This window comes from Anopheles funestus, chromosome 2RL, assembly GCF_943734845.2.
Source record: "Anopheles funestus chromosome 2RL, idAnoFuneDA-416_04, whole genome shotgun sequence".
Lineage (NCBI taxonomy): Eukaryota > Metazoa > Arthropoda > Insecta > Diptera > Culicidae > Anopheles > Anopheles funestus.
The window spans coordinates 44,829,083-44,849,709 of record NC_064598.1 but is presented as its reverse complement, the minus strand read 5'-3'; the positions used below and the strand labels follow the sequence as shown (position 1 = coordinate 44,849,709).

The 20,627-nt window shown below is 43.3% G+C and overlaps 3 protein-coding genes across 3 annotated transcripts in view; all 3 read right to left on the bottom strand.

Moving 5' to 3' along the window:
- LOC125760455 (uncharacterized) overlaps positions 1-20,627 on the bottom strand; it is a 92,680-nt gene that overhangs the window by 29,520 nt on the left and 42,533 nt on the right. The gene's annotated exons all lie outside the window — the stretch shown is intronic.
- Positions 9,640-20,627, bottom strand: part of LOC125760480 (wiskott-Aldrich syndrome protein family member 2) — a 144,585-nt gene continuing 133,597 nt past the window's right edge. The window contains exon 5 of the transcript XR_007418001.1: positions 9,640-9,649. The gene's annotated coding sequence lies outside the window, so the exon portion shown is untranslated. The remainder of the gene's footprint in view (positions 9,650-20,627) is intronic.
- LOC125760468 (putative nuclease HARBI1) lies at positions 11,686-13,045 on the bottom strand. Its single transcript, XM_049420630.1, has 4 exons — positions 12,868-13,045; positions 12,372-12,801; positions 12,139-12,283; positions 11,686-11,952 (listed from the first exon to the last, which is right to left on the bottom strand). Exons 1-4 carry the CDS (start codon positions 12,984-12,986, stop codon positions 11,693-11,695), a joined length of 954 nt encoding a protein of 317 aa, XP_049276587.1. The 5' UTR covers positions 12,987-13,045; the 3' UTR covers positions 11,686-11,692.

Sequence of the window (20,627 nt, the reverse complement as noted above, 5' to 3'; positions counted from 1 at the left end):
ACCAGCTGACGAACGACAATGGGCTTCGCCTAGTAAACTTCGCCTCCTCGAAGCACATGACCATTCGCAGCACCTTCTTCCAGCACGCACCACGCTTCAGCTACATCTCAAGATTTCTACAGCAGACATATCCCCAGATTGACCACCTTCTCCATCGATCGGAAGGCACTTCTCGAATGTTATCGACGTATGTACCTATAGGGGAGCAAACGTCACGTCAGATCATTTTCTGGTTATGGTTAAGTTATGTCAGAAACTGTGCGTAACCTATTGGTGCGGAAGCCCAATATCAGCCCACCCCAAGGCTCAACATAGATCGGTTGACGCAAGCTGATGTGGCGAGGGACTTGGCGACCGCGCTGGGGGAATCGTTGCCGGAGGACATCACCTTCGCGATGATATCCCTCAATGATCATTGGCGTATGATGGAGCAAGCCATGAACAACGCGGCCGATCGAACAATTGGCCGCGTAGCACGTAGCCAAAGGAAGGAAGGTTTGATGATGAGTGCAGGCGAACACTATCCGAGAAGAACGCAGCGCGAACCCTCATGCTCCAGCGCGAGACCAGGCAGAACATGGAAGACTACAAACGACTGAGATGGCAGCAGATCCGACTCTTCCAGGACAAGAAGCGCAGCTTCGAAGAGTCGGATGAGCAGCTGATGCAGCAGCTATCCCAGTGGGGGAAACTCGTAACTTCTACAGGATGCTAAAAGCGACACGAATCGGTTTTACTTTCTTGAACGCTATGTGCCGCTACGAAGAGGGAGATATCCTGTCGGACGAGCGAGAGGTGATCGACAAGAGGAAGTGCTACTTCGACAGACATCTGGATTGAGCAGATGCAGGAGAGACCGCACCGGGTGCAGGAAGCAGTGGAAAGTAGTACTTCTACAGCCAGCATGATGATGACGAAGTGCCCTCGCCATCCTTGGACGAAGTCATCAGTGCCCTCGAACAGCTGAAATACATCAAAGTCAGCTGGTAGCGATGGTCTGATGGGGCCTGAGAGGCTAGCCGCCACTATGCATCGGTATTATGATTGTATGAATTTGGAACCAGGAAGAACTTTTGGATGAGTGGAAACTTAGAGTTATACAGTTTACAAATAAGGCGACAGATTGGACTGTGCTAATTTCTGTTTTTTTTTCAAGGAGTTTAAAATCTTCGAAAGACACCCACAATCGGGGACTTGGGATTTTTACCCAGTAAAAAACTCTCCTTGAACCCTGTGCACCCTCCCACGGAATCACCTCGCGGTATTACTTCATGGGAGGGGCAGTGCTGTGGCACTCAGTCTGTCTTAGGATACGCGGTAGCAACATGCAACACTTTTGTTTTTATTTATTTATTTTTCTCACACCACCACACTGTACGTCACATACACAGCACAACACACACTTATGCGAGACCAAACCGTTGGTCTTGTCGCCACTGTTTCTGCAGTTTCACCAGAATCGATCGCATCGTCGTTTCAGCTGCCTTCAGATCTGCACTCTGCAACATCACTTGCAGGATGTTCGACGCGTTCACAGCCGTTCCGCACTTGTCGCTCAATTGCTGGCGCTCCTCAGCAAATCTGGGACAGTAGAACAAAACGTGTTCAGCTGTCTCATCTACGTCCCCGCATGCTGGGCATCGTGGTGAAGCGGCATGTCGGAATCTATGCAGGTAGTTCCTGAAACAGCCAAGACCGGAGAGATATTGTGTGACGAAGAAGTTCACTTCGCCATGTTTCCTTCCCAGCCACGTTTCAACATCGGGGATCAAAGAATAGGTCCATCTCCCTTTCGCCGAGTTGCTCCAAGCCACCTGCCATTTCCTCTTTGACTCCGACTTAACTGCTCCATCAGCAAGAGGTTCCCCCGAGCGTGCGTTGCGGAAGCTCTTTGCGTCTTCTTCAAGGGTGATGTAGAGTGGCATGATTCTCGCAATTACACATACCGCATCTTACGATATGGTACGATATGCACTGGTAACACGCATGACCAATCGTCTGTGTACCTTATCCACAGCTTTCCGGTTCTGCTTCGCCGACATGATGTGCGCCCACGCAGGGGGCCACGTACCTCATTACGGACGTGGCTACATTAGCGTGAAGGCGCCTAATGCTGCTGCTTGGTCCACCTATATTTGGCATGAATGTTGTTATCGTATTTACGGTCTTCAAAGCCTTCCCACACACTTCTACGAGGTGCTGCTTAAAGTTCAGCCGATCGTCGATTATGACTCCAAGATATTTTAGATATCTGGTAGACTCAATGTGATGCGAGCCTACCAATATCGTAGCTTTCTGAACTTCCCTGTGGCTGCTGATGAGTATAAACTTCGTCTTCGCGTGCTCAATTTGCAGCTTTACACCTCTCATCCCCCCATCAATCCTGCTGACTGCGTCAGTTGCCAGCATCTCGACCTCCTCGATCGTTTCGCCGGTTATTGTAAGGGCGATGTCATCTGCAAACCCGATCAATTGAGCTCCTGGTGGCAGTGCGAGAGTCAGCACACCGTTATACATGACGTTCCACAGAGTGGGTCCAAGAACCGATCCCTGTGGGACGCCTGTCGTAATCGAGGTAGTCCGGACTCCTTCCTCCGTGTCATATTTTAGCACCCGTCCTTGAAGATAGTTACTCAAGAGCCTGCACAGGTACGTGGGAACATCCATGCGCTCCAACGCAGCAGCAATTGCCTCCCAGCTAGCACTGTTAAAGGCGTTTTTTACATCGATTGTAATCAACGCGCAGTAACGTGCACCGGACCTTTTTCTCCGAAACGCAGCATATACTGTCTCCAGCACTGCCAACATTGCGTCGACTGTTGAGCGCTTCTTCCGAAAGCCAAACTGCCGCTTAGAAAGTCCAAGCGGGCCTTCCGTGTGCACTGTCCGGCGATCCAGAATTGGAATTTCCTGTACCTTAGCCAGGGAATCAGTGAGCCCCAGAGGCCTTAGAGCTGATGGGTCGCCCGGCTGCTTACCTGGTTTTGGTATTAGCACCAGCTTCTGCTGCTTCCACGTCGAGGGGAATTGGCCTGACTGAAGTGTGTCCTGGAATACAATCTGGAACACTTTCGGGAACGCTTTCATTGCTACTTTGACTGATTCGTTTGGAATGCCATCCGGGCCAGGTGCTTTCCCAGGTTTAAGACGGTCGGCAATCCGTAGAATTTCGTCTATAGTTATTGGCTCAGGCTCTATTTCTGAAGTTCTGAAGGTAATGTACAGTTCTGGAGGGTCATGAGTGGGGAACAAATTCCCAATGATTCTTTCAAGCCTCATGGGACATCGTTCCACAGGCTCTTGGCACCTTCTGTATCACTGTCTTGTAGGCAAAACCCCAGGGCTTCCGGGCAATTTCAGCACAAAGATCTAGGAAGCATCTCCTATTACTTTCTTTAATAGCTCTCTTTAGACCAGACCTGGCCGTGACGTATGCTGCTCGCAGTTGGTTTCGGCTTTCAATACGTCTCTCTCGCTGTAATTTCCGGCGTACTGCTATGCACCTGGCCCGGAGTGTCGCGATAGAAGCGTTCCACCAATAGGCAAGGTTTCGCTTACAGCTGGAGGCTTTTCTCCTCGGCATGGTCGCATCGCAAGCATCGGTCAGCCCAGCCACTAGTTCATGCATGCTGCGCGCATCTGCGAAGCCACCAAAGGCTAACGCCTCCTTGAACAACTCCTCGGCGAAAAACTGAGTTTTCCAACCTAGGGTGCCCTTAGTAAATACTGTCGTTGGCATGCTTCTTCTGATGGCAGCGTATCGGACAACTCGATGGTCGCTAAGAGTGTACGCTTCGCTCACTCTCCAGTTCAAATGTCGCGCTAGGATTGGGCTACAGAACGTCATGTCTATAATCGAAGTGCTATCGTTTCTACTAAACGTGGGAGTAGAGCCTACGTTTCCCAAAACAACGTCCAGTCGAGCAAGGCTTTCTAGCACTGCGTCTCCTCTGGTGTTCATCCGTCTGCTTCCCCATTCAACTGCCCAAGCATTGAAGTCTCCAGCTATAACTACTGGGCTTCGCCCCTCGAGCTGTTCCACTAGGCTGTCTAACATGTCGTTGAATTTGTTTAGCTACCACCTGGGGAGAGCGTAGCAGCTGCAGAAATAGACTCCGTTGATCAGGGCGCTGACGAACCCCTCGAAGCCGCAGGATACTACTGTTTGAATGGGGAATGGTCCCACAGCCCAGATTGCAGCCATCTCAGTTTTATCCATGACCCAGTTGTTGGTGTTACCTAGTGCACGGTAGGGTTCTGATGTATTGGCCACATCGCCTTTTTCCTCCATTATCACCTGCCACAGGAGATCCTGTGCAGCCTCGCAATGGTTCAGGTTCACTTGGATTACTTCCATGCTTTCTGAGCTGCGTGGCAACGGGTTCCTCCGACTTGGTGTGCATTGCTTCCCGGAGGGCACACGATGCACAGTGCTCGTTTGACGCAGGTTCGTGCTTGATGCCCTTTTTCACCGCAGCGTAGACAGTGCTCTCTTCTGTCTGGGCCCTTACAGTCACGTAGGACATGGTCGAACTCCCAACAACGATAGCACCTTCTGGTCTGAGGCAAAATGCGTACGCGACAGATTGACCAATCAACCTCTGCCTCTCTGGCTTCTGCAACAATCAACGCTTGCTTCAACGGCATTTTTATGTACGCTGTCTGCGTTCCATTGAACGACGGCTTCATTTTCATCTCTAAGCTGACGTTTCCGAGATCGAACTGATTTCGCAGTGCGCCCTCTAAATCTTCCTCCGTGGTTACTTCGTCTAGGTTACGACATTCAACGGTAACGTCATTCCCTAGCACCTTAACCTGCGCTGATTCTCCTACGGATTCTTGTAAGATGTCCTTATAATCGGCCCCGCTTACACCGTCTGCTCTCTTTAGCTCAAATAGCATTTTTCCGTCTTGAGTTCGCCGGATTTTGGACACGCATTGCCCCAGGGCTTTAAGCTTTGGATCCGCCTTGACTTTTCGCAGAATATCTGCATAAGATGCAGCATCCTTCACTCCTAAAACGATGGCTTCTGATCTCGGGCGCGCCGTTGCTCTTTTGGTGTTCACTGGAACGACTTCGGCATTTACGATGCTTTTTTACGCTGCTGTTTCCTGGCCACTGTAGTCCACTCTTCGTCTACGGCGGGCGCTGAGGTCGTGTATGCTGCTACATCATCTAAACTTACGGAATTGACTAGCCGTGACTTTAGAAAGTTGTCACCCCTCTGCTTCTTCTGTCCCTCTTCTTCAGTCTCGGGCGTTCTTTGATTTCTTCCTCGCTTGAATGGTCCTGCTAGGGCGATTCCTGGTGTCGCCGGGGGACCACGTGTTTCTTCCGTTTCACTAAGTGTCTTCTCAGCCTGTTCTGCTCGCAGCTTCCAGGCCTTTAGCTCTTGTTGTACGCAGCTAAGGGCGGACAGAATTTTAACCGACATTTTCTTGATCGGCACGTGTATGTTGTTGCGATCCTTCGTATAGGAGTGCAACTCTCTCGCTGCCTCTAGAGCTTGCCCCACTCTCCTGCCCGAAGATGTTCCTTGTTCACATTGGCTGACTTCGATCATCCGCTTTGGGGTTTTTCGCTTGCGCACAGACGCTTACTGGGTTTTCCGGCTGTGTTTCACATGCCGGGTCGCGCACTGCAGCTGTGAGAGGCTTACCTGACACTTCGCTGTCTTCTTTTTCGCTTCCTTCCGATAGCAGATCGTTTCCGCGTGGCGGAGATCGCACTGGCCACTAATTTGCGTGTGTAACGATAGCCGTTCTCACAAACACATGGGTAACGGTAGCGTCGAGTTTACGTTGCTTAGCAATGGGCTGTACTGACGCTTCCCAAGCCTAGCACCGGGCTAAGCTTTATCGCCCAACGGTGTAGATTAAACGACACTTTCGACACTCGCACTGAACGGCCAAATAACCGCGGAGCCACAAATTTTACGTCTGCTTCACACTGTACTCACACTGAATGCTGCCTATAAGATCCTTTCCGGAATACTCTTCTGCTGACTTGTGCCCCTTGCCACTGATTTCGTCGGAAGCTATCAAGCTGGATGTGTTGGAGGCAAATCGACCACCGACCAAATCTTTACTCTACGACAGAGCCTCCAGAAGTGCCGAGAGCACCTGATTCCTACGCACCACCTGTTCATTGACTTCAAAGCGGCCTACGACACCATAGATCGGACCGAACTATGGAACACCATGTAGCAGTACGGATTCCCAGGGAAGCTGGTACGGCTGTTGAAGGCCACTATGTAGTGCAGGGTGCAGTGCCAACCCGTTCGGCACAAGACGTACATAGAGGAGTACAACAAGCTCGTTAGCTGGATCAGGTGGAGTCGAACCTGTCGGAGATCGGATGCAGCCGTGGATAGGGGACCGAGTTTCCTGGAAACGGATTGGCGACCTGGCCATGTCTTCGCGACGTGCTCGACCATGAGTAGGCGAAGAAGAAGAAGAAGTTAGTCGTTATTTCATTGATTATTTATTAGCATGTGACGTGACATTATTATTATTACATTCATTTCATTATTACATTCGTACTGGTATTAGAACCAATGAAATCTTAATTTATAATACAATATTAATCAAGCTTGATTGCACGATCGCATTCTGGGAGAGGTTCTTTGGATAAATTTTTTATGATGAATTTTTACGCCGTTGGGTAAAGTAAACAAAAATATTGGATTTTTTTTTCACTTAAATTTAGACCTTATACAACTAACCTAATCCCACCTAGAAAAACTTACATGGGTACTAGAATATATGTAAATATATCAGAATCTATCTATTATTATTAAGTGTCGCTTATTGTTTCTATTTATTACGGTAGGTATTGTATGTTAGTATGTTGTATGTTTGGAATCGTTCGAATCTCACCGGGGTCTGAGGCAAGGGGACGGACTCTCCTGTTTGCTGTTTAACATCGCTCTGGAAGGTGTCATGAGAAGCGCGGGCTTCGACATCCGGGCCACAATTTTCACCCGTTCTCTCCAATTCCTCGGCTTCGCGGATGACATCGACATCATCGGACGGACATCTGCGGCGGTGTGCGACGCGTACACCCGACTGAAACGCGAGGCCGACAGAATTGGATTGAGGATCAACGCGACGAAGACAAAGTACCTGCTTGCCGGAGGCTCTGACCGTGATAGAGCCCGACTCGGGAGCAGAGTATCAGTTGACGGCGACGATCTCGAGGTGGTAGAGGAGTTCTGCTACCTTGGTACGATCGTAACTTCGGACAACAACATGAGCAGCGAAATCCGAAGGCGCATTGTTCAGGGAAATCGTGCTTACTACGGGCTGCACAAACTCCTGCGATCCAGAAGGCTCCAGCAACGCACGAAATGCACGATATATCGCACACTGATACGTCCGGTAGTCCTCTACGGGTACGAGTCCTGGACTCTGCTAACGGAGGATGCCAATTCACTCGCTATTTTCTGTTGTGATGTATGCATAAAGAAAGGCGACCCGTACCAGTCGATGGTTCTAACACAACTGACAACTTTATTTCATATGATCTATAAGTTCAATACATTGTCAAGGTTTCCATAAGTAAGGTGATACTTTGATATATATTTCAACGCTCCTGCTCAAAGAATCGTCCTTTACTTCAATCCTATTTTAAGCGCTAATCTTTGAAATTCAGATGCTGACAATCCCTTCGTCATAATGTCTGCCAATTGCGATTTTGAAGGCACATATACTGCCCTTATCTTGCCTTGATGGATTTGCTCTTGAATGTAATTGTATTTAATGTCTATATGTTTCATGCGTTTGCTTTCTATTTTTCCTTCTGTTAGATGTAAGCAAGATTGATTGTCTTCGTATATGGTTACTGTGGAAACATTTATACCAATATCGTTCAATAATCTTCTCATCCATACTGCTTGAGTTGTTGCCGTACAAAATGCTATTAATTCAGCTTCTGTGGATGATAAAGCTACTGTTGACTGTTTTCTAGTCATCCAACAAACAGTTGCCCCATAAACACGCACTATGTATCCACTAATTGATTTCCTATCATTGGGGCAGATCACGGTTTAAGTTAGAAAGCTTAAGCTGTAAGCCGGCATCTGTCAGATAATCGAGCAGATATCGAGCAGTGAAAAGGTACCGGGTTGTATCATTAAGAAAAACATAAGGTATTTTTTACTGAACCAAAATATGAGGAAAATGAATTTGAGTTTGACCTTTTCATGACATTGTTTTTAAAGTGATGCCTTTATTAATTTTCAAATTATTAATTTAATTAGGTTTTCAAATAATTTTAATCAAATAAATTCCAATAAATTTAATACAATTCTTCAATGAATATGAATTCATAGAAAAATGTTGTAAAAAATGCATTCTAAACATCTTTTATACAATATTTCTTAACCATTAATTTTTACGGCATGTCTTGTAATGAAATTAGAAGCGGAACACTCTTTGAAGAATAATAAAAATTCTTCGTTATTTATAACTCTGTGAATTGAACCGTCGAAACAAGGAAAGCAGATTGATCCTATTCAGTGCCACCATGTTCTTCATTCAATTAGTTTCTAATTTAGTTTTATTTCACATTACAGAGAAAATATCGAATTGAGTTATGAAAAAAAAACCTAACCAATCTGTCTAATCGACTTTGGTCGCAAAGAAAGGGTAACCATGGTAAGGGCGTCCAAACGCCAAATGTAATTCAAAATGGCGGCAAAACAGATCTTGAATTGAACCAAGAAATCAAGAACTCAAACCGACGCTGTAAACTAACCGACCAGATGCAAAAATAAATCAGAGCGTCATATTTTACTCATTTGCTCAAAAACTGTGATCCTTGCAACGTCAATTCTGTGATTTAGTGACTAAATGTAAGTTAAAGTATTTTGTTTTTTTTTTTTTAATTTATTCTTTAACACGTTGGTTGTCTTGGCAATAATTTTTGATAGAAAGTATCAGAATGTATGTGAATTTGGTATACGAATCGTGTATCAAAATGTAAATCATATGAAGATCACTTTCATTCAAGACAATGCTTGGCAGTCAACGTGTTTAAGGTAGAGTGTATATTTTCGAAAATTGATATATTTTTTTTTTAGGAACCGTAAACCAATTACAACAAGAAACCAGTTCGGTAAACTGGTAGACCTGATGTAAGATCGACCAGATATTGCAGATAGGTACTTTGGACGGATAGCATGGTGGCATTGTCATGCATACGCACGGATCCGAGGAATTACAGACCGTTGGTCGCCAATCGAGTGGCAGAGATTCAAGAGAAGTCGGATCTCACCGACTTGCGATGGGTGCCCACTCACGGGCTGGGGGATGTTACGAAAGCAACGTAGGCGAACCCTGCAACCGGGCGAAACGGTTGTCGGAAGCGCCCGCTCCGACAGCGCGCAAGCTGGCCACACTGCTGCTGAGCCGAATTAGTAGCGTGTGTGAGTGTGTGAGCTGTTCGGGTTCGATCGGGCAGTTGGATCGGAGAGATAAAAGGCAGCGGAGCAAAGGACCTTTTTTGAAGTTTTTCGTTTGTGTATTAATTCAAGAATTTTATAATAAAAATAAATTACTATCAAACGCCGAAACGCGCCGCTATTATCTCTACAGTCGTTTAGCCTTTTCCAGAGCTGGACCCTTCAAGAATTTCTTCTGGCAACAACTCGCTTTAGAGCTAAACATGTTTGGGCCACCTTTTACAAGTGCAGAGGAATGGACAACGGTAAAACTACTTTGAAACTATTTTAATGCTTGTAATACAAACCCGTAGGTATAGAAAAACTTGAAATACAGCACCAAGAAAAAATGGGCCAAGATTCAAAGAAACCTCACGGCAACGGGAGCAGGCCCCTCGAATGCAGTGCCGTTAACCGCATTGGAGGAGAGAATTGCTCTCCTCCTTTGCTTTAAAGACGATGACGAGGGCCATGCAGGCAATATATACGGCATAGATCACAATAGCAACCAGTTTCTACAAGACCCAAATACACACAGTTCTTCATCCGCAACCATCTCTGACACCAGTACCAGCAATAACAATTCCTCATTGGATCCACATCAACAGTCCAGCATTTTGTTAACCGATAGCGACGAAGAAAACCAGCCACAACAAAAACGCAGAAAAACAATAGACATCAGAGAATTAGCCGAACAACAGACGGAACTATTGAAATCGATGGTGACAAAAATGGATACATTAGCAGAAAACCACCTACAAGTTCATCCTACAAGAACTTCGAGAAATGAATCAAAACCTGAAACGCCAAAATCCTTGCTAAAACGCTAAAACCTTGTGATATAGTATAGTGCCTGTTATTTTTATTTAATTTCTTGTTTTTAATTTTCTTCATTAATTCATATTATTCATATTATTCTTAAATATTAAATTCATATTATTCTATTTCACCTACTTTAGTAATACAAACATATTTTTTCCTTAATTTTATCTAAGTCATTCACTTTAAGCAATACTAGATGTAAATAGGGCTATTAGCTAAACATGTATTAGACGCTATGTTCTTCTTAAAACAGCCTTTTTATAAGTCCAGTTCGATTACCATGGTATGCATTCAATGCAATAGTTAAGCTTCAAAATTCTAGTTTATATAAACCAAAATAAAATCCTTTCCATCTTTTGTGATAACCTAAATGATTTTTTATTGATGTTGAAATTAAGTGTCATATAAAACTTTCTTTAAAATCAAGGAGTATAAATGGACACGAAATACAAGCAGAGTTTTCATGAAATGTTTTTCAATGAGGTGGTTGCTACGATACAAAAGCAAGTTCGTGTAAGTTCAATCACATGAGCATGAACGTGTCAGAAGATCCAAACATAGTGCACCAATCATTCATCGCGAAAAAGAACCGCATTCGAAAGGCTGGGGCAGATTTGAAAATCGAGAGCAGTAGCAAATCATTCTTCTTGGAGGTGCTGCGTGAAATGCTAGTGGAGGCTCCTTTACTAGTGTGTTCTTACACTCTGTCATTGTGTTGCATGTTCTAAGTAAGCAGATGTTGTGGACACGTCACGCGACATCGTCATCTGGGCTTCTCACGACGTGCGACATCCTTAGATGACAAGAGATGTCATCCCAGCGATCCCACGTGCTAGGCTCGTGGGCGCAACCATGTTTCCCTCATTTTGGATTCTAGCAAGGACGTTGGCACGGGACGGCCTTTCGATCTCCGGCCATTCGGGTTTGTAGCGTTCGATCATGCAGAGCTCGCGTCGTGTTAATATTGTCGTATTGAAATAAATAGTAATAGTTATTATCTATATATTTGGGTTCCGTGATTACCCATAAAACAATATCACAGCGCGTGAGAACACAAAACCAGATTTTCGAGGCCTCGAAAGGATGGGACGCCTTGCGGTTGTCTACTTCGCCCACCGTTAGATCCGCCACTGGCCAAGTGTAATGTTGTAACAATAAAACTCGAACTAAATACGTTTTATTACGTTAAACGATGCGATTCTGGCTGCACCATGTTTAGTTTATTTTACCAGTAGATACACGCAAGCACAGTGTGCTACCGATCTACGGATAAGGCAAAAGTTTACGATCTCATCACTCACCTAGTGACACAACCTTGCGACAATCAAAGCTCTTCGTTCACACATCTCTGGTTTCTCCACATTTACTTGTCTATTGTTGTGTACCTCAATTTAGTTAGTAAAACACAAATAAACGACCATGATTTGTTATGAATTTATTCCATGTTCGATGCACATGTTGTGAAGCGCACAACATACATTTATTATTTTAACACATTTGGAAGGTGCATATTGTAGCTCTCGTGTTCCGGCAAGACATCGAAATCTGCTTTTTAAAACTCCAAACGTTCGCTCAATTATAATACGTCCTGCAGTGTGTCGTTCGTTGTACTGAGCATCTGCAGAGCTCGGATTTGCATCTCTGACAGGTATGAGTAACCAGTCTTCTCTTGGATATGCTGAATCACCTATTAAACAACAGAATTTATTATTAATTAATGTTAAAAACATAACATCTTCTTGGCGTAACGACTAATAAGGTCATGCCTGCCATTTCTGGCTTACTAAATTTATTTTACCACGTAGTGGGATAGAAAGTCCTTGCAACGTGGGATAAATCTGGATGGGATTTAATTGAATTAAAAATATAGTACCTAGCAACTTAAAGGCTGTGTTGCCGTTGCGATGCTTGGCCGCAAAAAAACTACGCGCAGGGCTCCGGTTCCATACATGCGCATCGTGTTTGGCTCCACCATATTTTGCATTTACAAATCTTATTCTTTGCTGGTGATCACATATCTGAAAAATGGGTTATAATTACATTTGTTAATAAATATTCCACTGTGTAATATTAAACAAACATTCAAATCAAGTTCAATGCACATACCATCAAAGCATTTGAAACTCCTTTGCGATTGTAGTAGAAATGCTCATTCGTATTTGGGCGCTTTATTCTGATGTGTGTCCCATCTGCACACATAACTACGCCACTGATTCCAGATTTCTCGTTAAAATAGTGGTTTGCTGCTTCTGCGTCTGCTTCGGACATATCCAACATGATGTATTTTGAACATAGCTTCCGTTCCATACTGTTCAAAACCTTGGTCAACATAGTAGAAAACGTCGACTGTGCCATTGGTATGTGGAAATCTTTTCCAACACCTTGTTGGAAGTGACCTGTTGCGAAAAACCGTAGAGCTGCAGCTAATTTTTGTTCGGCTGTTATACCAATCGATGTACCAGGAGTAAGGTCACCTTCAATTTCACGAAGAATTTCGACGAAAATATCATGTGAAACTCGGAAATTTTGTATAAAACTGAAATATAGTATGTATCAGAATTGTCATGTTTCAAAACCGAAGAGATAAGCAATAATTTATTACCTGTTGCGTGGGAGTTCAATCACGCTTCTGTTTAACCGAAGACACCTACGATAGCGTTGTTGATTCATCTTCTCTTCCCTTTGATCTTCCTCTTCAGCGAGTAAAATCAATGGAATCATATTGAAAATTAAATCACAATCACGGTGTAACTAAAGTTGTAAAAAACAAAATCACGATTTTTCACTAAATTGGGCTAAAATGATCGAACAGCTAATCGCGAGCACACAGGTAGAATTATTTCAGTGGTTTGACAGGAGATGGATGACGAAAACAGGATGGCGATTATCCGAGAGACATTTTACCCCGTGTCGGATTTTCCGTGTTGTTTCAGTTTTACCCTGTTGTTTTGTTAAGATTTTAAAAAAATATGTAAATCTGTTCACTGAGGTTTTTTATTATATTTTATTGTATAAGTCCATTATGACGGCATTTGCCGTATTGTCAGTACCATATATACTGATTTACAAATCATTATAAGGCATTTCCTACTTTTTTTTTTGTAAAAATGTTTATTAAAAAAGAAAAGAAAGAGAAATTAACTTATGTACTAGCTTACAATAGAAATAGGTGGAACAAAAAAGAAGAGGAAAAAAAAACAAAAACACAGGTTACAATGAACATTTAAGGACTTCTTCATCTATCACAGCATTATTGTGTCCAATAATGTGGATGATGTAGTTTGCAAACAAACGTAGGATTTGGATCCGCTTACTTTTACTAATATTCGTTAGTACAGGGAAGCGGAGGGACAGGAATGTAGGAGTAGGGGCGGGATCGACGTGTGGGATTGCTTGCAGCAGAGTATTCCAGGCCAATGACACTCTGGAACACAACGTGAATTTGTGTTCCAGTGTATCCACCTGGGAACACTCTGTGCAAGCTGATGAACTTCGGTTCATCCTCGCCATGAGCTCTCCATGAGCTATCTTGTTGTGGACCAACAGGTACAAAACGGATCTCTGTGCCGATGAAAGAAGCCGAGAGCTGATGTTGGCCCAAACTATTCGCCAGCTTAGTTTTGGGAATTCCTGCTCTATACGCCTACTTGCCTCACTGAGTTTTTATAGAAGGTGAAAACAAATTAACGAAATGTAAATCCCGGATTCGTCATCTATTCAACGAAGGGCAAAGCGTATTGTAATAGAGCGATCGTTTGGAATTTTCAAAATCGAGCAACCTATCTTCTTCTTCTTCTTCGCATCGAATATTGAATAGATTTATTTAAAAATACATGATCGTTTATTTGCGGTAATTTACTCAGCTGATAAAGGTTCATAATTCTTGTTTAACCAAGCATGCTAATGGAACGTAATGTAACGAATTCCATGGAAAAGACGTGAGCTTCAAAGTAGGCTGTGCAATTGGTATTTTTTTTTTCTTGGCTTAACGACCTTACAGGTCACGCCGGCCATTTCTGGCTTACTAGACTTATTTTACCACGTAGCCGGATAGTCAGTCCTTGCTACGGGGGGACGGTCCGAATGAGATTTGAACCCGGTCCGGCCGTGTGGACTGGCGCCGTTTATCACATGCACCACCGAGCCGCCCCCGGCGTGCAATTGGTATGCGATTCGAAATTAGTTAAATCTGGATCTGAATGGTAAACGCAACGGTATTAATCAAAGTAAAGTACTGCATGATGCACAAAAGGTAAGGTTGGATGCTGCTGTTGTATGATAAAGAATGAGAACATCTCTGAATTATACGTAGCAGTAGCCACAAAACAGTAGCATATAGTAGCGCAAAGGTTCGTAGTTTGAAAGCACAGTTTATATCATGTGTCGTTTAATACCGTTTTAATACATTTAATACCGTTGCTTTTACCATTCAGATCAATATTTCAAATTCTATTCTTACCAAACCCCCGTCGCAAGGAATGACTATCCGGCTACGTGGTAAAAAATAAGTCAATATGGCCAGGCCGTTCTAACGAAAAAAAAAATAATTTAAATTAATAAATTTTAACAACACACTACATGTTGAAACGTGTTAAATTTATGTGCATTTATGGATATTTGTTGATTTGTTTACATTTTCAGCATATGGGTAACATGGCCTTACCCTGTTTTTAACTGCTTGCAAATTGGTTTGTTTACGTATTTGTCGAGCAGCTGATCGAGCTAATCGAGCAGTTTTCATTAGGAAAACTTTCTAATCCATATTTCCTAGGCTGAACTTGGCTGCCGATTTGTATGGGGAACTGACAGCGGATAAGCCTCGAAACGTCAAAACGCATACAAAAAAAAAAGCTTAAGCCGTGATCTGGCCCATTAATGTTGTTTCCCCAATCTGCATCACAAAATATTTCTAATGCATTATTATTCTCAGTTGCAGTGAATTCTAATCCTCTATTTACAGATCCTTTCAAATATCTCAAAATCCTTTTTAAATATCTCCAATGTTCTTCTGTAGGACAACTTTGTAATTGACTAAAGAAATTAATTGCAGCGCATAAATCTGGTCGCGATGTATGAGCCAAATATGCAATACATCCTACCAATTCTCTATACGGCTTGTCTGTTCGTTCTTTCTCTGTACCCTTATATAATTTCAAATTTCACTCAATTGGAGTTTGAACCGGTTTGCAGTCTTCCATTCCAAACCTGCATAGTAATTTATGTATATAATCCTTCTGTGTAATTCTCATTGTTCGCTGTTCAATATCTCTTTCCACAAACATTCCTAGAAAGCTCTTTATCTCTCCCATATCTGAAACGGAAAATTCCTTTTTAAGACAATTCTTTAATATTTCAATTTTATCTAATCTGCTTCCAATTATCAATATGTCGTCGACGTAAAGTAGCAAATGAAATAAGTCTCCTTGATCTGTTTTGCTATATAAACAGTGATCGTTCTCGCTTCTTTTGAAATTCAGTTTTATAATAAATTCATCAAATCTTTTGTTCCAAGCTCTGGATGTCTGCTTTAAACCATATAGCGATTTTTTAAAAATACAAACTTGATTTGTTTCGGATAAATTAAGTCCTTCTGGAGGGTACATATAAATTTCTTCTTCTAAATTTCCATTCAGAAATGCAGTCTTTACGTCTAATTGATGAATTAATAAACCTTCCTTGTTAGCTATGGCTAATAAAGTTCGTATTGTATCCAGTTTTGCAACTGGTGCATAAGTTTCCTCATAATCATAGCCATATTTTTGAGAACAGCCTCTGGCAACCAATCTCGCTTTATATCTATCTGGTTCGTTATCAATTCCTTTCTTGATCTTAAATACCCATTTACAAGTAATAATTCTTTTATTCAAAGGTTTTTTACATAGTTCCCAAGTATGATTATCTTCATGCGATTTAAGTTCACTCTTTATAGCTTCATTCCACATCTTCCAATCTTCACGCAATTTCATTGATTCTAATGAAATTGGATAGTTGTCCACATAATTCATAGCTGATAAAGCCCATGCATTGTAGCTTCCTTCATAGTCTTTCATCCATACCGGTGGCCGTCGTTCTCTGACGTTCCTCATCTCGTTCTCATCAGTTGTTAGATCTTCATCCCCTGCTGAATTAAATGAATCGTTACCCGAGAAATATTCTGATTCACTAGTGCAAATATCATAGTTCGCTTGCAAAATTTCCTCATCATTTTCTCTCATTGCTGGTGTTTGAATTTCTTCAATCTTTTGATTTTCGTCACTTATAAAGTCATGTTTATAATCACTAGGTATATGTTCTAATAAGTCACTTTGTGATGGATTTTCTTCATTGAATTTCACTACACGAGCTATTTGAATTTTATTATTTTTCCAAACCCGATAGCCATTTGGGGCATATCCTACGAAAATCGCACGTTCGTTTTTTTCATCTAACTTCTTTCTTAATTGTTTTGGTTTTTCTATGAAACATTCACTTCCAAATATACGCATATTCGACACGTCAGGTTTTTTACCATGCCATTCCTCATATGGAGTTACATTCTTGTTCAATGCGCGAGTAGGACTTCGATTTATTTGATAAATGGCCGTGTAAACTGCCTCACCCCACATAACTTTAGAAATGTTTTTGTAAATGAGCATTGCACGCACCTTCTCGATGATCTTTCGATTGAGTCGCTCACTAACACCGTTTTGCTCTGGCGTATAAGGTACTGATGGTTGTAAAATTATTCCTTTGTCTTTACAAAACGATTTGAAGTCCCTATTTATATATTCTGTACCATTGTCACAAATAAATTTTTCGATTTTGGTACTGAAATGTGCTGTGCACATTGCTTCATATTCTTTGAAACAGTTTAACACTTCACTTTTTGATTTTATTAGATACGCAGCAGATAGGTGGGTAAAATCATCCGTAAAGGTCACAAAATAATTATTTCCATCCCATGTTGAGGGTGTAATAGGACCACAAACATCACTATGAATTACTTCGATGGGTCTATTTGCACGTTTTTCTTCTCGAGACTTAATCGTTTTTCGCGGTTCTTTTCCAAGTATACAGGATTCGCATAATTTGTTTGCACTATCACTATTTGGTTTTGCACTTTTGATGTTTATTCCATTGACCATTTGTTTTGCAATTAATAATTCTAAGTTTTTCTGACCAATGTGCCCATATCTACAGTGCCATAACTCATAGTCTTTTATAACCGTTGTTGCTCGTGCACAATTTGATGGTACATTTAAGTTTACTTTGTACAATTTGTCGATTTTATTACCGGTCATCACTATGTCACCTTTTTTGTTACGCACTTTCAGTTCACCATTTCTAAAAATCACTTCGAGTCCTGATAAGTCCAATTTTTGCAATGACATCAAATTGATAGAAAGTTCTGGAACGTATAGCACATCGTTAATTTCAAACTTCGTGTTTTCACTGTATCCTATTATCGTTCCTTTTTGTCTGGCCATTAAATTAGAACCGAACTTTGCTGTTCCAATAATTATCGGATTGTTCAAATCATAAAGTGCAACAAAAAGGTTTTTGTTCCTTACCATGTGATCCGTAGCCCCACTGTCCATATACCAATCGTCATTGTTATAGCCACTAACAAGCGCTACATTGTTTGCATTTGCTTTGTTTTCCGGTTCCTTAGAACTTTTCTCCTGTAGCAAGCGACAATTTCGCTTTATATGTCCGGGCTTCTTGCAATAGTTGCAATTTATTGGTCTTCTGTTGAATTGAGCTTGTAGTGCTCTGTCCATGTTGCTGTATGTGTCGTCCCGTTCTTTTAGCCTGTTGTGCTCATCCATTATTCTTGTTTTGACCGATTCCAGAGAAATTGAATTTTCTGGAGCACTATCCAGGGCTGTAACCAATCCGTCAAAATGATTGAGGTAGGCTTCGCAGAATCATGCAGATTTTAAGCTCCTCATCAAGCTTGGTACCAGAAGCGTCTAGTTTCTCAAAGTATTCTTCGAATTGCTTGATGTGTTCAGGAATGTCGCCGTTAGAAAAATTAGTAGCACATACTTTTTTTAGATATGATACTCGCATCGATCGTGTTGTTTTCTCGTGATGGGCTTTGAGTGTATCATATACCTCTTTGGCATAATGACAATTTTTTATTATATGTGTTGTGAATGATTACAGCCACAGAGAGATCATAAAATGTAGATCTGTTTTCTAGCTATTTGTTGTCGGTGTAGTTAGAAAAGGGGAGATCACAAATTAGTTTCGTTCTCTACTGTCGCGCTTAAAAGAGGCCGAAGGCGCGTCCTTCGGCCCTATTTATCGGGTTTTCCTTCGTCGCCATCCTAACTGCTGCTATAATGATGGTGGGCACTGTCCCACCATCGCCCCCATCGCGAAACCCTACAACGATATCGCTGTTGTAAGGCCCTGCTGTTATACTACAACGTAAACAAACGAGTTGCGATATACGCTTCGCAACATTCTCCCCACCAGTGTAACGCTCCGGGCGTTACACTCAACTAACGTTTGTTTCTCCTATCGATCTGTCAAAACCCACGCGGTACACTTAACTGCTCCCTATCCCTGTGAATGATTACAGCCACAGAGAGATCATAAAATGTAGATCTGTTTTCTAGCTATTTGTTGTCGGTGTAGTTAGAAAAGGGGAGATCACAAATTAGTTTCGTTCTCTACTGTCGCGCTTAAAAGAGGCCGAAGGCGCGTCCTTCGGCCCTATTTATCGGGTTTTCCTTCGTCGCCATCCTAACTGCTGCTATAATGATGGTGGGCACTGTCCCACCATCGCCCCCATCGCGAAACCCTACAACGATATCGCTGTTGTAAGGCCCTGCTGTTATACTACAACGTAAACAAACGAGTTGCGATATACGCTTCGCAACATTCTCCCCACCAGTGTAACGCTCCGGGCGTTACACTCAACTAACGTTTGTTTCTCCTATCGATCTGTCAAAACCCACGCGGTACACTTAACTGCTCCCTACAATATCTAGCACCGCTAATTTCGTTGCCGGTCTTTCTAAAATCCCGCTTGCCGTTCGCACTTTCGCTCGCCTAACCTGGCCGTCCTTCGCACGGGTCACTTCTAGTACACGTCCCATCGGCCAAGTGTTCCGAGGCAGGTTCCCATCCACGACCACCACCACGTCTCCCTCTTTAATCGGTGGCACCGGGTGGAACCACTTCGTCCTGCGGGTGAGCGTTGGTAGGTAGTCTGCAATCCACCGCTTCCAGAATATATCCGCGTTCACTTGCAGGGCACCCCACGACGTCCGTATCGCTGTCGGTGAGTCGTCCAAACAAACGGCTTGTTTGCTCCCGTCAGGGCTTCCTAGTAGCAGGTGGTTCGGCGTTATTGGACAGTCCCATTCCTCGTCGAGCGGCACGTAGGTAAGTGGCCTTGAGTTGATCATCATTTCCACCTCCGTTAACGTTGACATCAATATCTCATCTGTTGGTAGACGCGGTAAATTGAAACTGCACAGTATCTTCTTTACCGATTGCACAAGACGCTCCCAAGTGCCGCCGAAATGAGGTGCTGCCGGCGGGTTGAATCTCCACTTCAGCACTGGCCCGCTGAATCTCGTTTTAAGAGCGTCTTCGTCCACATCCTTCAGGGCGATGTTGAGTTCTCTCGCCGCGCCCACGAAATTAGTGCCCCGATCGCTGATTATTTCCCTAGGAGGACCTCTTCTGGCGATAAATCGACGGATCGCTAAAATACATGAAGCAGTCGTTAGTGCGTATGCCAATTCGAGGTGAATGGCTCTTGTCGTGAGGCAAGTGAATAGCGCTCCCCAGCGCTTCTCGGAATGTCGTCCCACGACCACGAGTATTGGTCCGAAATAATCCAGCCCGGTGTATGTGAACGCTCGCTGGTTCACCGCAATTCTCTGCCGGGGAATGTTCCCCATCAGGGGTGGATTAGGTACAGCGTTCCTAATCTTGCAGCTCTGGCAGCCGCGCCTAACCCGATTGAACTCCACCAAAATCTTCGGTATATAGTACCGCGATCGGAGTTGGCTTACCACCGTTCCATGGCTCTGATGACAATATCGCTCATGGAAGTCCTTAATAATCAGATCCGTGACCGGGTGTCGTCTAGGTAAGATAACGGGCTTCCCCAGCGAAGCACCTAGCGTTGAACGATTGTCTAATCGTCCCTGCATCCTTAATACACCTTCTCCGTCTATTTCAGGTGATAACTTGAACAGTACGCTGTCTCGTTTTACCACCTTCTTCCAGGGATGCTTCTTCTTCACATAACCTTTCAGCCGTTTGATATCGCCAGCGAACCCATCCAACTGCACCCAGATGTATAGTGACCGCTCAGCCGCCAGTAGTTCCTCCTGCGTCAGTGGTCCTACAACCTTA